This window comes from Poecile atricapillus, chromosome 5, assembly GCF_030490865.1.
Source record: "Poecile atricapillus isolate bPoeAtr1 chromosome 5, bPoeAtr1.hap1, whole genome shotgun sequence".
NCBI lineage: Eukaryota > Metazoa > Chordata > Aves > Passeriformes > Paridae > Poecile > Poecile atricapillus.
Window position 1 is genome coordinate 14,080,096 of NC_081253.1, and position 17,369 is coordinate 14,097,464.

At 44.5% G+C, this 17,369-nt stretch overlaps 1 protein-coding gene across 12 annotated transcripts in view; it reads right to left on the reverse strand.

Annotated features, from left to right (window-relative positions):
• Nucleotides 1–17,369, reverse strand: part of BIN1 (bridging integrator 1) — a 92,839-nt gene that overhangs the window by 31,273 nt on the left and 44,197 nt on the right. For all 12 annotated transcript variants that reach the window (XM_058839327.1, XM_058839324.1, XM_058839326.1 and 9 more), the window contains exons 5-8: nucleotides 15,965–16,060; nucleotides 11,011–11,118; nucleotides 3,068–3,153; nucleotides 1,673–1,748 (exon numbers count right to left, since the gene is read on the reverse strand). In XM_058839327.1, the coding sequence (XP_058695310.1) occupies nucleotides 1,673–1,748; nucleotides 3,068–3,153; nucleotides 11,011–11,118; nucleotides 15,965–16,060 (366 nt within the window). The remainder of the gene's footprint in view (nucleotides 1–1,672; nucleotides 1,749–3,067; nucleotides 3,154–11,010; nucleotides 11,119–15,964; nucleotides 16,061–17,369) is intronic.

The window sequence follows — 17,369 nt, forward strand, 5'->3', positions numbered from 1 at the left end:
GCCTGCTTACCAAAGCTTGGGATATGGCCATTTCAGCTGTGGAGCCAAAGGCAGCTGGCCTTCAGGTGAACAGCTCTTAACTTCACCAGCTGCCTGGGTCATCTAGGCTTGGGCAGGACCTGGATGTCTTTGCAGAAATGCAATATTAGGGGTTAAACTCTGTCTGGAACCAAAGGCTGCCACAGTCACTCCAGACACTCCTATTCTGAAACAGCCAATCCATAAACAAGACAAGATGCCAGATTTATCACTGGTAGGAGGAAGGATCCCATGAAATCAAGGTTGGAGGTATTGTGCAGGCAACACCAGCAATTATTTGGATGATGTGATAAGAAACAGATGGTTCTTATGGAACAAAGCAAAAGCCCTGCCCTCATACAAAGTTCATCAAGAAAGAAAAAATCATGACAAGAAAAATCATGGAAGAAAATTCCTGTCTAACAAGCATCTTTCCTATGTTTTGTTGAATGTAAGTTAACATCAACAAACCAGTATAACAATCGTAACAATCCTCCCTATTCTTAACACTTAGTTCATCCCTCCGTGGAGAAGAGCAGGCTGTTAACTGGAAAAGACCCCATAAAATGTCAGCAGGGCTCAAAATTGATATGTTACTCCAAGGCAGAGGGCCCCTGACTGCTGGGAATTGAAGGACTATAATGTTTCCTGTTGCTTAGTGGCTGTTTTGTTGTCAGGATGACATTAAGGAGCAGAGGGAATATAAGGGCTTTCCAGCTGGACTCTCAGTCCTGCCTCAAGATTAGTGCAGCATTTACATTTTCAAGCAGCATACAGACCTAAGGAACTCAGGATTTCTCTGGCTCTTAACTGAAAGAACAAGGACATATTTATAAATGACAGTGGCAATGTCTCCACACACTGGCCCTGAGGTCTCCTCTGGGAGCTGCCACACAGCCCCAGGATTTGTCTTGCCAACACTTCTTTCTGTTGTGGTTCCCAAATCAAGGCACACTGGTAGCCCATATAAGGCCCATGCTAAGTACTTAAATGCCTTCTTTTGGGTCACAGGGCAGGAAAGAAGCCAAAGCAGAGAGGTACTGGGGGGGAGAGCCTTTTTGAAGGACTGGAGTGAGGCATGTCTCAGTCTTCAGCTGACTTGCTGAAGTCAAGCTCCCTGCTGGTTTTAACCCCACACCTGGGTACAATGAGGGTAACACAGCAACTGGCTGCCAGGCAGCAGAGGGGGAGGAAAACAGATACCATGCTTAGCCTAACCAGGTTGTAGGTTACAGATCCATAATATACATGAACTAAAAAGAGATAGGTCTGAGAGTGGCTTCCCTTTCCTCTGTGGACCTGCAAACAAGTGCTGTCAAGTGACATGAACTCCCCACTGCTTCCCATGGCCCTGTGGTCTCTTCCCTGTGCTCCATCCCTTTACATTTCCTATGCTTTTGTCCCAAGACTGCTTTTGTCCCAAGTGGACAGAAAGAAACTAAGGGGTTGTATTATGCTCCAACATAGGGCCATTTTCTCCAGTTGTTTTTTTAGCTTGATGTTTTGGGGGGTTTTTTGTTTGTTTGGGGTTGTTTGTTTGTTTGTTTTTTCTTTGTTTTTATTTGTTTTTGTTGGTTTGCTGGATCTTGGGTTTTGTTTTTCTTTTATTAACAGTAAAGAGATGGTAAGTAGGATAAGCTGTTAGTTGCCTTACCTTGCTCATTTCTTTATGGAAGTTCTCTTCTAGGCCAGCTATACTCTGGAATGTGTTGACATAGAAACCAACACGACTGCGAAATGAAAAACAAGACAGAAGAATTTAATGGGCATAATACTCTCTAAAAACCTTTCAATCCTGCCCCTTCTGCTACCTCCCACCCACCATTCCCATGCAAACTCAGTTCTGTCAGGTATGGTACATCTGAGAAGAGATGGTGGCAAGGAAATGGAATAATGGAGCAAAGGCCAGGCACAGGACAAACATGTCCAAGGGGAAGAGGAGACCAAATAGGACAGGATCTGAATTTATGCTGGCTAAAGGGAGAGGGAAGTATAGGGAGGGGAGGAAAAAAAGAAAGAAAAAATACAAAAGAAGGTAAAAATAAAAATCACCAGCAGTAGGAAGATGGGAAGAAAAAATGATAGAGGTTGTGATGCAGACAGTGCTGGAAGAGGTGGGGGAATTAGTGGGGGGACAGATATTAATTCATCCAGAAGTCCCTTAACACCAGGGAAGCAAAAGCATGAACTGTTTGCTTCAGGAGCAGAAGGAGTAAGAAAGCAAAGGATAGCACAGAGAGCAGCAAGGAAGCAGAAGGATCAGCTGGATAGCAAGAGCCTGTGAAAAACCTGTGGCACCTTAAAATCCCAACAGCTGCCTGTCACCAGCCTGCCAGCTGCCAACAGAGAGTGCTCTCCCAGCAGCAGGGAGAGGCTGTCCAAGGCCAGCAGCGTCATAGCTCTGCACAGGGAACCACCCAGATGCCTGTGTCCCTCCCAGCTCCTTCCCCAGCCAGGCCTGCATGCTGCTGTGAGAAAGGAGTCCTGACTCAGCCTGGGTGGAAAGGAGAGTGAAGGCAGACATCAGCACTTTGCTTTCCCTCCCCGCTGCTGCCCACTTTCTCAATCCTCACAGACCAGCACTGTCAACCTGAACATGACCACTGCATTTAAAAATAAGAAACTGGGACACTGCTAGGAAGATTTTGCCAGTTTTCCACTGTGTTACCCCCATAAATCAGCTTCTGCTGCCCTACAGTTCATCCCCCAAGCTAAATCACCTCCCTTTTCATCACCACAATCACTGGTATGGCAAACCCATGGTCTCTCAAGTCTTTCAAGAAAGTTGAGCAGAGTTGGTAGGGAAAAGGGATTAAGCAGACAAAGCAGAGAAATACAGTTTTTCTTTGTGGTAAAATCATGTTTTTCAGGAAAATCATGAAGTAAAGCACAAGAGTGAACCTGTGTCTGGAGGGAATCCTAAGACAGATGGAGACCATCCAGCAAAAAAAAGAGCAGACACCCAGTGCAGGTTAAGAATAACTTTGATCCAAGAGCTTGGATATTCATCTCCTTCCAACCAGCTCTTGTGAAAACTTCCAGCACTCACCTATTCCATAGTGAAGGCAGCTCCTCCTGCAGATCAACATTCATCTCTTCAAACACCTTCTGAGCCTTTACTAACTCTTCTTCAGCCTTAGTAACAGAGAAGGGAGATTGTCAGCTCCAGCACAGACAAGTACCCTGCAGGGCTGGAACAGCTGTGATTCTGTTGGCTTCTTTGGGAGACCAGGCAAGATTCTGCCATGAGATAACCATCATCCCAGATGAGTCTCCCAGGGACCAGGGTTGCACCATAGGTGACCCTTCAGGTTGAATGTGTTCCTCGCAGGCTCTCTCAATAGATTTCCCCATTTATACACTCAGCAATTAATCCACAACCACTGCTGTGTTTCGAGTACTTTAAATTTCCCTGACTTCAAGAACTGAATGGAGCTGGTCGGGCAGTTCAGCCTCCAGCCTGGATACAGATGAAGATAATAGGGGCCTCTGTCCCTTGCCAGATCTCAGAAAGAGTTGAAATCCATCCCAAATGGCATTAGAGAAGAATCCTTCCTCATGGGGACTCTGCTGAGGTAAAGTCATGCCAAACCCCATCTCTTATGAGGAAGAGAGGAGGTCTGCATCCTTGGCTGATATAGCTCTCCCACAAAGCTGACTGGAGAAGCAAGGAAGGGTATGCAAAGCATGAGTTGTGCCAGCAGGAGGCCAGGCTGCAGGGCTTCAGCAGCACGTCTTGATTTCAGTGGTCTCACACAAGTGCAATCCCTGGCTAACTGTCGGCCCCAACACTAAAACAGATCTCCTTCTCCCAGATGAGAGTTTAAATTTGATCTGTTCATTGGACCTAGACACTGACAGATCCCAACATCGATGGATGAATTCTGTCAGGTTTCAGTGACAAAAAGGACACTCCTGATTTCTGCTGCTGACAGTAGACACCAGCAACAAACACGTGCCCTTTCCTACATCTGTCCTAGGTGACCTCTTTCTCTTCTCAGTGCCCTGACTTAAAGTTTTCTAATTAAAATGTTTCTATCCTGTAGTCTATAGCAGCACAGCATTCTGCCATGCAGTGGGATGTAGAATGGAAAAATCCTTGCATGAGTAACTTGGAAGGTCAGCACAAGTGCCTATATACATAACAACAGCAGGAATTTCACACCACCACAGGCCTCTGCAAAGAGCCCACAAGCTATGGAAGCTGGATCTCCCTACCAGCCTGCAGTCAGATTCCCACACCTTCTATGAAATCAAATTTTATCTTCTTTGTGTCAGCTTAATTACAGAAATCCCGTTTACTGCTCCTTAGTGACAGTTACATACAATGACAGGAATGATGGGAGAAAGGACTTAAAAATATTTTGCAGTTCAGAATCCTGTTCCTCACAGGAATCACTCTCTATTTTACAGGGAATGATCCTTTCACTTTCCATTTCTCTCCTGACTCAAGAGCAAACCACAGGAGCTCCTACTTTCCAGCTAGCTTCACCTGTCAAAGAGTTGCTCATTGCTGCCAGAGGCAAGGCTAAGGCTCTGTCCTCAAGACCAGGGGAAAGTGTTTCCCCTGTAAAAAGACACATCCGGGAGGTACTCAAATTAAGAAGACCTGGTGAGGGACAGGCAAGGGGAGAAGGGGTCATGATGCTTCCACCCAGAAACCCCTGTTTCGCTGCTACACTCACTGAAAAACTCAACATTTCAAGAGGGTTTGCACGAAACAAACGAAAAGTCTTTTAAACAGAGACACAGTTTGTGCTGAATGAGAGACAATGATCACAAAGACTCATTTTTTAAAACACCTTTATGAATGAATGCTTCTATGCAACCATTAGGGAGTAAAGGGAGTAAAAAAAAAACCCAACCCAACAAGTCCACCCTTTGGCTTTATCTTATTCTAACTTCTGAACTACATTGGAACCACAATCAACCCAGGAGATGTGAAAGCTGGGAGATGAGGCATCACTGAATGCTGTTAGTTTTTCAGACGTGGTGAATATCATTAACATTCTTTCCCTCTCTCGTTTACCTGTTTATAAGGTCAAAGAACCTAGAAAGCAATGCAAGAATGTTGTGACATCCCGAGGCAAAGGCAAAATCAACAGGCAACGTTCACTCCAGAGTAGTTATAGGAATCAGGGATCCATCCAGGGCCTGTGGCTCAGATAGTGCTCTCATCCCCAGGTAGAGCATTGAACTAATTCTTCAGTCCTTAGTCAGCCCAGGGATCTTCACACCACTGGGATTTCATTCTGCTGGAATGAAGCTGCAATCCTGGCACTTGATAGGCCTGACTGCTTCCAGCCAGAGCTAAAGCCGGACATCAGCCTGGTCACAAACCCTTCTAGAGAAAAAGCCAGCTCAGGGAGTGAGGTGAGGAAAGGCAGAGACAGGTTCTAGGGAAGAGCCCACTGCCACATCTGCACTTTCTGTTTCAGCTGCCATCCTCGCCACCCTGAGGGGAAACCGAGGCAGGACTTAATGCCCACACCCATGAAATATGATCTCAGAAAAATTTTTCTCTCCTCTCCCTGCCTGAAAGGGGGAAGGTTTGAGCAGGAGATGGACAACAAATGCTTTCCTGACCTTCCACCTAGCCAAAGCTCAGAGTTCCCAGCACAACCAGTTCAGTTGTGGCAGGGGGCAATTTTTCCACAGTTTCTACCCTACCAGACATCTCAGCACTCCTGAGTGTCTGATTATATCCAGCCTGTTGTTTTCAGGCAGTCTGTTGAGTATTTCACTTCAAAGACTATGTTGTGAACTGTGGTAATTAGGCACTGCTCAGTAAATAGTTGAGATATCCCAGAGGCAGGGATAAGGAAGAGAACAGGAAGACTCCCTCCAGGCCTGAGCCCCACCAGTCCTAACCAGACCTGCCTCTCAGGACTCAACTTGTTAACTTTCTCCTACAAACAAAGATATTGTTCTGTTATCACTGCAGCACCAAGTATGTTGCTTTTCAGTCTGCATTAAACATGTCAGCAGAGCTTAGTCAAAAGCAAGAATTTGCTGTTCTAAGCCATTTTCCTCTTTGTTTCAAAAAGCACAGTCACTGACATTTCTAACTAGGAGTGTGCAATAGCAAGTCCTACAGCAGACTTCCCAAAAAATCCCCACTGTGTTGTTTTTGTTATTATCTGCTAAAGGCCTAAAGAGCCAGAAGTTTGCACACTGGAGGAAGGAACCTTGCTTTACAGTAGAAGCATCAGATCACTGACCCCGTTTTTGCATTGAGTTATTATCAGGCAAGAAGAGACAGCAACACAGCTGCTGGTATAAGTAGACTATTTTAGGCTTCTCAATAAATCCAGTGTCATCAGCCCTCCCAGTTTCATCAAGAGGTTAATGACATTTAGGGCTGTCATTAACACCTTCAGTCTTGAAATCATACAAATACAAAAGCTGAACCCTATTTCTGCCTATCTGCTAATGTTTGTGAAGGCAAGCTGGAAAACCTACAGGTTCAGAATACAACTAATGTTCTTTATTATGTTTTTTTGTTAGTTTCCAACCAAAAGTAAAATTAAAATAAAGAAAAAAGCAAAGAAGAAAACCCCAAATACTGACACAAATATGAACAAAAAATTAGGGTTGGCAATAGCATTACTTAGCTGAGGAATAAAAGCACCTGTTTTGACAATAAATATCTGTAGTCACCAAAAATATTAATGCCATGTATTAGGAGATTAACACCCCCACATCACAGTGGGTGGTAAGATTACACAGTCCCTTGCACATGCTGTAGGGCAAAGTCACCCAGTACAATGAAATTATGGACTCTTGGTAGCCAAAGATCCACAGGCAATGGATTAAGAGGGCACTCACGGGTACTGCTTCTCTGGGCAGTCTGTGTGTGCTGCATTTATAGCAGTCACTACAGCCAAGTCTGAGAAGAGGAAAAATGCCCAGGAGCTGGTAGACTATATGTATATATATTTATTTGTGACTTGAGAAACTTTTTTGCTAGTCCTCCAGAAATACCACCAATCAAACAGACCAATCAGGAACCACAAGTGTGCAGGTAGTCCCCAGCTGGGCCAGCAGAGGCACAGGGAGAGCCCCCGGCAGCCTGCCATGTGTCCTTCCCCCTTCAGTCAAGACTGAATACATATTTTCTCCCTTTGCTCTGCGTCTTAAGCAGGGCTGCTAACAGCTGGTCTTTCCCCAAGCTTTACTGATGTGGTAATGGAGTCTTTTCCCTGATCCAAAGTAAAAAAGTAACTGTGAAAAACCCAGGAACTTCGTAAGGTGAAAGGCATTTCTAAACTGCAATTCATCCATGGACAAGGAATGTGAAGACATAGGAGCATTTGAGTGAGAACATATGAGCTCACCAGGAACTTGTGAGCAGGTAGCTGATGCTCTCCCAGTCTGGGTAAGGATTTATTATCCCTTGCTCATTGAAAGCATTTTCTTCTCACCAGTTGTCTCCTGACAACTCCCTCTTATCCCTTAATTTGTTCCAATGGAAACAATGATCAAGATTTCATCAGAAAGTCACACTTCTATGCAAGTAGGATTGAAATTTTTATTCCCAGCAGTTCCTCTGAGCTGATCATGTCCCTCAAGATGCTATAACCTAAGTTCTGCCAGATGACAGCACCTTGACCTCAGCTTGGAACTTTTCAAATATGTCACACAGGGTGCAAATTGCCTGATCTGGGCCCATCTCTTCTCCTGTGCAGACCAAAATTATATTTAAAAATGGCTCTTTTAAACCACAACAGCCAGGACAGCGCTCATTTGGGAAATGTGAACTTTACCACAGGAGAATGTTGCAAGCTAACTCAGCAACCACAGAAATCTCAATGTTATTTTTTTGTGGCTTTATTCAATGACATGAATCCATAGGCAAGTTTTTCAGCATTTCCTCTTTTTCTTTTTTTTCAAAACAGCAACAATAAAAATTGACTGCTTCTCTTAGAGCAAAATGGAAGCACTAATTGGAGAAACTGTGTACTACATCACCCTCTGCCTTGGAGGTATTCCACAGCCTTTCTTCATCTGCATTTCATTTCAGGGGGAGAAAACAACAGTCCAGTATTGACACACCTGACTAGAAATCAATCAGGTAGGCACAGATTCATTCACTGGGCAGCAACTTCCAGGTGCCCACCGTGGTTAAGGAGTGTCAAGGACACACTTATCAGAGAGGACTAGAGTGAACGTTGCCTAGAGATTACTTGCATGGTACAATCTAGAGCCCAAAATAGCGCATGCAGGGTTAGAGCCAGGTAGATCAGCAGTCACCTGATTTCGGAGCAGATTAGTTTGTGCAACGAGGTGAGCTTGTAGCTTCCCTTGACACCACTGAGGCGCAGCTTTCTCAAGCAGCGAAACAGGCTGGGGGAGGGAGCATGTTTGAGTGGGAAAAAAAAGAAAAAAAAATAAACAGAGAACAAGAGAGACACAAACATATATCTTTTAGGATAAAAAAATTAAAATCACAACAGAGAGTATTTAGAGGCTGGGCCAAACCAATATCACCAAGACGAGAGAAAAAAAACAAACATCCTGGGACTGATCAGTTATGAATCCTTTGAAGCATGCCAAGTTTAGCAGTAATTAATGTTCCCATGTGGGCTGGATACTGCAGACCAGCCAGGCAGCTGTAAGAGCAACAGATACAGTTGTTAGTGACCTAGCACACAGACAACCCTACTCCAAGGCATGGCTGTGAAGTTGGAGCTCCTTAAAGAGAGGTCAGGATTAATTAACCATCATAATTATTTGCATGCAACAGCTGAAAGTCCACAGTGATTTATTTTAATAGCAGAAGGTAAGTTTAGCAATAAGTGGCAGGGGTCCTGGGTGGGAAAAGAACATCCATATATTAGACAAGAATAAAGAGACCATGCAGTGCCAAAAAGTATTTGCACTGCTGTTTCTGTTACTGTACCATGAAACCTTAATCAAGGCAGTTCCCACTTGTATCCTGTATCAGAAACATGATTTCTCTTTCCTAGGGGTCTGTCATCACATTCCAAAGTAACTTACACTGGAACAATCCTAATTCAAAGGTCACAGGAGCAAAACTCCAGGCACAGAAACAGAGAGGTGAACTTCCTACAGCAGCTGAGTGCACACTGAGCCCCAGCTGCTGCCCACAGCCCTGCAGAGCTGCATGCCTGCAAATGCCAGATCACAGGCTGGGCAGTGGAAACTGCCCACTTGGGAAGGCCACGCATACATAACTCCCTGGGACTTGCTGCTCCCATCTTTGCAGGAGCAGGACAGTGCAATGTGTCACGTATTATCCTCTGCATGAGCTTAGGGCCTAAATTACAGAGGCTGGAAGGATCTCATCCAGTGCACGCTTTGGCTAACGAGAAGAGTTTTATCAGGTGCTGAGAGACCCTTTCACAGGCTACATCATGAATAGAGCACCAACTCGTAACTCAATATTTTACTCTTCAAACTGTACTTTTTTCCATACCTGTTGTATCATCTTAGATGAGTATTTGGGGCAGCAGTGAGTGCAGCAGTGATAAAGGCAGCAAACCTCTGCTGCAGAGCACCAGGAACCAGCCTGAGTAAATCAATTCCTAGGAAAACTTGTCTCCGCTGCAGCAAAGATCCCACTGGCATGCACCAATAAAATAACACGCCCCAGGGAAATTCTGCTCTTACCCCAAACACAATGAATTACTGCTTTGAACTGAAGGCACAACCAGCTGGGCCTCATGCCTTGCATACAGAATCAAGACTTGCTTTGCCACACAAGTGATGCAATGACACTTGGGCCATCAATCTCTCTTCCCTTTTGTCTGTCAAGGTTAATCACAGTGCATGCAGTGCAGTGTAGATCACTGATGACTTGCAGCTTAACAATAAAAGTACTGTGGCCACTAAACACACATCTTTCACTCGGGGTGGAGATGCATCTTAATTTCTTCTATGCAGGGAAAACACCGGGATCTCATACATAGCTCCTCTTCCCCCATGCCAAAATAACCCTAAGCAAAGGATGACAACTCTTGTCAGCCTGGTTAAAAGATACAGATACAGGGTCTTTCTTTCCTGTACTGCTTCTACCCTGAAGAGTCACAATTTACCATGGCCCACATTGAAGAGAATTAAAGATGTCTCCCCAGACCTGGACTATTCTGTTGTGTCAAGAAGTGTCCTGTGAAGGGAAGAACACGGGTTCAAAAACATTTAGGGTACAAGAGGAATCCCTAACTAATTTAAGGGGCAGTATTCAATCCATGCACCTACTCTAGAACAAAATTAACACAATTATCTTTCTTCTACTACATTAAAAAAATGTAAACTTTATTTTTAATTAAAGTAAATCTCATTAAAAATAAAATCCTTCACTTGAATATTGGGCAAACCCTGGATCAAGCTATCATAGGCAGGAAAGAAACGTGATAAGAGAAAACTCTTATTTTTCTGCTTTTAACCGTATTTATTATCCAGTAATTGTGGCCAACAGACAACAGAATACATTCATCAAGCGTGCATAGGGTGCATTTCCATCAATGTACTCGTCACTCACACTCCTAAGGGTCTCTCTCCTAGGATATCAGAGGACTTCACAAACACAACCCTCAAGCAACACTCAAACATTCTTACCACTGCTTTAGAATGGGGAGATAGAGCCCCAAGAAGCAGACAAACTGTAACATTTTTCTGGAGTGCTGCAAGATTTTTCTTCCCCAAGTGGCACAGAGGCTTTTCTTCCTGTGCACATGATAAAATCCATGCCCAAGCATTTGGCCAAGACATGCAGACTGATGATGGTGAGTCTGAACCAACCCAACAGAGGCCATCCTGCCTTCCAGGAAAACTAAACAAATGGAAGGAAATACCTAGCAAAACCACACCAGTTCACAACACCTCAATGATCTTAAAGGTCCTTTCCAATATGAATGAATTCTTTGAAACCACAATGAAGAGGTACAGGTGAACTTAAAAGCTGCTCGGTCGGCAAATGCAGACCTCCCAAATAGAAAGGAAGGCTGCAAATCCTCCTAATTGCTTTACCTTTGCTATTTTGGTTTCATCCTTCTTCTTTGCAGTTTGCAGGGCTTCAAAGTGGTGTCTGGCACTGTCGTAATCCACAAGCTTCCTTCCTCGCTTTGCAATACGAGACTAGAAAGACAGAGAAAAGAGTCACACCAAGCTTCCCCAGCAGCCAAAACTGCAAAACCTCCCAGGAAAACCTCCTCTTCACCCAAGTTCCAGAACACCCCACACTCTGCCCACACAAGGACTCTCCCCAGATCCTCACACAGGCTGCCCAGAGAGGAGGCCCTGGGAGCCATCTGTGGCAAGCACCATTCCAGAGGTGCCTCAGGAGGAGAGAGGACCCACCAAGGGAAGGCAAAGGGATCCAGCCAACAGGCCCCACCTCTGGGTGACATGCATGTTTTCAGAACTTTAGCTCAACTGCTTCCTAAGCCCCAGAGTGTGCCTCCATCCTACAGGTTCCTTCATTATTTTTCAGGGCTTCCTGAGGGCTGCAGCCAGTCTCTAACTAACCAGCTCACTAGCTCATGTGGAAGCCTGGGAGATAAGACACAATAAAAAAAGGCATTTCTGCTGCCAGCACCGCAGAAGCACTTGTCCACATGCTCAGGATATGCTATGAACAGCCTTTTGGACCCTGTAACAGAAGCTGCAGGCAGTAGTGACTGCAGCCACAGGCAAAGGTCTGCTGTCACCAGCATATAAGGACAGGAAGTGCAAAGGAAAACCCGCAGCACCTGGTCACCAGCAAGCAACACTGAAGCCAAAACAAATACAAGGAGGGAGCTGACTGCATACCAGACTTAGATTCAGAAATGGAGTCCTGACAAATCCATGGCTGAGAATCCAGGACAGTCAGGCCTGTGGCCTGATCCTGTGTTATTTTTCTTGAACTGAGGAGCCTCAGGCTCTCTCTCCCAGGAGAGTTGCACTTTATTGAGGCTCTACCCACTGGGCTTCCCTGTTTTAGGAATTAGCCATCCCCTCAGCCCCCTGACTCCAACACAGTCTGCAAGCACTCCAGACTATCTGGGTTGGAGCACACATCTTCCCAGCCTGACCATAACACTTTCCCCCTAGATCAGAGAGCCTGGACCGGCGTCAGTAATCAGCAGTCCAGAGACAGGCTGGATAAGAGAGTGAAAAGGCATGGCAAGGAGCCAGGAGGATTTCTAATTAACCACAAAACCCAGGGACACAGAAAGTGCAGAATGAGGAATCAGCGCTGGGATTTACTGGCAAAAGCAGAATCCCCTTCTCTCCTGTGCTTGGCAGGGAGCTGTGGTTTCCTCTCCCCAGGCTCCTGCAGATACACTGCAAAACCGCACTCAGGGCTGATCTCTCTGCCAGACCAGCTGGGAGCAGCTCGCACATCTCCCACACATGCTCCTCTGCACTTCCAGCAAACGCTGCTGCAGCCCCGGCTGAGTCACAGCAGGCCTGCAGGATCTCAGCCATACGCACACCCAAACTCTCTTCTAAATGCTCTGCTCGCTCCAAGAGAGGAGTCACGAAGAAGCTGAGCCACCCCACAGTCGAGGTCACTAAAAGACACCTCCCAATCATCGCACTGCCAGCCAGGAGACAAGGTATTGGAGGGGGCTTCCAGCTGCACAGTGATCTGAGATGCAAGGTGATGCATCCTACAAACACACCAGAGGAAACATGGCCCCATCTGGCATCTAAGAGATACCATTTTGCCCCTAGGTCAGCCTGGCAGAGACAACTGGAGTTTTCCCCACCTCTGACATGGCCAACAGCCACTTCAGGTTTTCCGGCTACCCCACCAGGGAGTTTGAGTCAATGTCACCCGTCTTTCAAACAAAATAACTCCTCCGTGTTTATGCAGCTCCCAGACTTCTAACACCCACCCCCACGTGGGTGTGAGCCAGGGTGTGAGCCCTCCTGGCATGACCACCAATCACACCAATGCCTGTGATGGCACTAACAAGATTTAGCCCAGTCCTGGAAGGCTGCTGGGCTCCCTGGTATGACCCTGGGACAGCAGCAGGTACCCACCACCACCCCAATGTAATAGCTGAACTCCCACAGACTTTACTACTTTGCAACAAATCCATCTTCATTTGAGCCTCCTTCAAAAAACAAACCAACCCAAACCAAAGCCAAGCCATCACAAAAAACTTCCACTCTCCACACCCTTCTTTACTGACACTTGGTTTTACAGCTAGTAGAGCACCAGTTTTCTGTGCAAGACAGAAAATCCCCAGTTCCACAGCTATTCAGAACCTGGGCTGTAGTTTATCATATTCTCTGGCCTCACTGCAGAGGCCTGTACTCTTATTGCATATTGTGCAAAACCAACCAAAAACTCACTCAGAAATATTAAAGATTATGCAAGAAGAGTCTTACTCCAAGAAGTACAGACGCTGACCTGCAAAGAAAGTTTAAAGTACTTTTTGCATTCCCATTTGTCAAGTTAGAGAAGATGGGGAAGCCTTGCTCAGGGCTGAACATCCAACACTGGATAAATTATTTTCTTTAACACACAAAAATTCCTTACTAAAGGCATGCTCTGTTTTCACATTCCTGCTGTGGATCCCTTTTCAAGTCCAAAAAATCCAAGGGAATTTTTACAGCCCCTCAAGGAAAGATGGATTCAGAACATGATAGAATGTAAAAAAATATAATGCATGCATGATCTAACTCATCACACATTTTAGTTACTGGGCCATTAATAAAAACAAGCCTTTTCAAAACTAAATTAAAACCCTCTTCTCTCCATAAATCAACTTATTTTACCAGAGTAATGCCAGAATTCCAGTAAAAGCAGAAAATTTCATTTTGTGGAAAACAAAAAGCAGAAAATTATTATCATACCAACAAAAAACAACTCAAATATTCTGTAAATAACATAAGACCGGAGGTTTTTTTTTGCCTGACAATCTCAAGAACTCTAATTCCTTATGTGAGGCCTAACTATACTTCTGTTCAGGCACAGCAATGCTCAACAACTGCATTTCTAGGAGTTTCTACCACTTGACAAAAACGTATTTGAATTTGAACACTTCTTATTGCTCTGGGGTAAGGAGAATGTTGCATCCAGCTGAATTACCTATAAGAACATACTGACCTTTTTAGGTTCATACCACTGAAAGTCCATTTTAAAGGAATAGTCAACTCCAGCAAAACACATCCATATCTTACTTTAAGAACCAACATAAAGCCACTCGTTTTAGGAAGGGAAGCAGATATGAGTAGTGTGCTCTAAAACATTACTTGAATTGCACATGAAATTGCTTTTATGCAATAATATAAAATTCACCTTTTCTAGGACATCATCTGACAACTGACAAAGAACATTAGTAATAAACTCTCTAGTGACCCATTCAGAAATCAGCTGCCTCTAGCAATACTTTAATATTTATTCATCTTTGCATACCTATTTGTTCCCATACTTTTCAAACCCATGGGTGAAATTCAGGCTGCTGAGGGCAACTGTGGTGATGTCAACAGAGCAAAACCATCAGTGTCAGAAAACGGTGTAGCAAGAATCTTAGTTTGCAGACATAATTAAAACTTCAGTACAAAGGTCATAGCTTTTCCTTCTAATATAAACAAACATCACTGTTTAATTCAGAGAGAAAAGGGCCAGCATTTACAGGCATGTGTGATGGTTTTCACTGCATACCTTTTAATTCCTACACAAAGGCTTTGTGATAGTAATGCCAACAGGAACCCATTATTCTTTCTCAGCAGGATAAATCTTAATGCATTTGAAGGTGCCCAGTACTTAACACCTTGAGTTTTGGTGGAATTTGGGTGGTCCCACTCTTGTGTTCCTTTTAAAATCCCATTGGAAAACCTCAGCAGAATTCCAGCAGAATTTAAAAATTAAAGAATTTAAAAATGGAAAAAAGGGACGCTCTGAGATGACCCAATGCACAGCCAGAGAGGTTGGTAAAATGGGATTTGGTCCAAAGCAGTGCCAAAGTCTGAGTCTACAGCAAGCCCAAAATAAGCCATCCGGCTGAAGAAGCAGCACAGCTTGCACTTCTGACTGAGGTACATGGCATTACACCCCAGAGAGATCAGTCCTACAGTCTTCAGTGGGTAGAAAGCCACAGCCCTTCCCCACTTCAGACTTCCAGGGGCAGAAGAGGCTGGAAAAATGAAGCAAAAACAGGGAGTCCCGGGAGATAAGGACACTGCTGTTAGTGCTCATTTTACCAGCCTGTGACCTGCCCCCATCTGATACAGCACTATCCTCCTGAAGCAACAAATACTGACAAACGTTTTAAGAGACATGTGGTGGGGAAAGGGTTGCTTTCACTGGCAAGTAGCCAAGCTGATACTTTCCATATGGTGATATCATTACTAGTGCTTCCATATGGTGAAGACATTTCCTGCATAACCTCTAAATGAACAGAGAGGAGATAACCGTGGGGGAAGGGAAGGTCACGGGACATCATTCAAACCCAAGTCCCTGGACACGATCTCTCCCAAAAAGACACCTATCCAGCATTCTCCCTTCCCTGAAAAAAGCTGGTTACACACACATCAAGACTTCAAAGCCTCACAGAAATCTGCCCTCCACACCAGCCTCTACCCATAGAGTACATTTGCCACTAACTGCCTCCTCAATGTTTTCTGCTTACAAAGAATTTAAAAGACAAAAGGGCCAAAAAGAGAGATTGAGATCTGAGCTATTGCTGACACTTCCCTCCCTGCACTCTGATGCAAAAGGGAATTTCATGGATCCTCCTGTTTCACACTTATATTTTCTCTTCATCATCTTTCCCCTGCATTCTTCACTCTTGTTTTAAGCCCAAAAATATAACAAAACATTTTCAATTAACCCAGAGCTGCAGAGATCTGGCTGCTTTCAAAGAAGATCTTGGAGAAGGACAGCACACATTCTCCTAAACAAGGTGGGGATGTAAGAAATAGATCTTCAGAGCTTTTTATCTGCTGTGACTCTCTAGATCGAATAGTTTAAAGAGAATCTTACTTTAATATCTGGAAATTGGCCCAGGTATGTATCCATAGTCAGAAGTGCTTGATCCACCAGCTTCTGATGGAAATCCGTCCATAGGAGATCATTGTTCTGAAAACAAAAGTAATGAGTTAACTATTAAGAACACAGGGCTCCACATTTCTGTTTTTCTCTGTCAGTGCTACAACCAACAATCTTGGGCCCTCAGAGCACTTAAGAAACAATAATTTCTTTGGAAAACTAATGATAACAGAGATATTGGCAGAAATGAGAAAGCCTAATGCAGCTAATTCAGGTGACCTCTCCAAGGACAAAATGCTTTTGAAGCCCTATCTTTCCCCTGCAATGGTAAACTCAAGTCAGTACAATGGAAGATGATTGTCAGGCTTGTTTTGCCTCCTTCTCCCAGCAGCTACAAAAAAGGGACACCTGACACCACAAGGCAGCATTTTCTGTTTTTCATTACAATACAATGATATTACAATATTAATAATACAACTTTCTGGAGAACCATGAACAACAGAAAGCTACACTAGCAGTCTTCAGCCCTCACACCACCTGCCTCCACAGCCCAATGAAGCCCACAGCCAAGGCTTGCACCCTGAGCTGTGCCCACTTTATCCTTAACCTTAGTTCAGCGAGAGTAATTTCCTATCAACACCTTGGATTAGATGAAAATTACCCCTCTCTCCTATTTTTCCACTTAAACAAAGGGTTTTGGCTAAAACATTCAGGAAAAGTTCCCACTTCATGCTTTTTATTTGGCAGGAGTAACTCTTCTTTCTCACCTATCTTTTCACAAGCAAAACAAACAAGGAATTAAAGAGGGAGGTAGAAAGCTGGAAACATTCTTGCAGACCCAAAGGAGTAACTAGTTCTCAGGATATGTCCCCTTTGACCTCTGGCTCAAATTTTCTGAAGGGTAAATCTCTCAAGAGGCACCACAATGGCTCAGGAAGAAACAAGGCCAACAGCGACTGTGAAGCCAAACCAGCTGAAATACAACTCAATTATTTACTGCACCAGCACTGCCTAATGCAAAGTCTCCATGTTAATGAAAAAATCCACCTGGAAACATTCAGGTTTTGTTTGAATTATCTGCTCTTGTTTTGTATCTGAGCAAGATACAGATGTTATTTCAGGTGAGATTTTCTGCAGGGGAAAGAAGGGGAAGGAAAAAATCCTCCTCCTGCTCTCTTGTCTAGTCCTTCACCACTCCTCCAATGCCACAGACAGCTGCAGATAAGCCCAGTCCTGCAGCCTCATGGCAAATGAATCCAGAAGCTGAACTGCCACAGCTGCTGCTCGGCAGAACAGCTGAGCAAGAGAGCAGAGGGTGCTGCCTCCAGCTGGACCCACCACAGGCACACGCCAAGGGGGATCCACACTGCCAAATGACAGGCTGTTCCCTAAGCTCCAC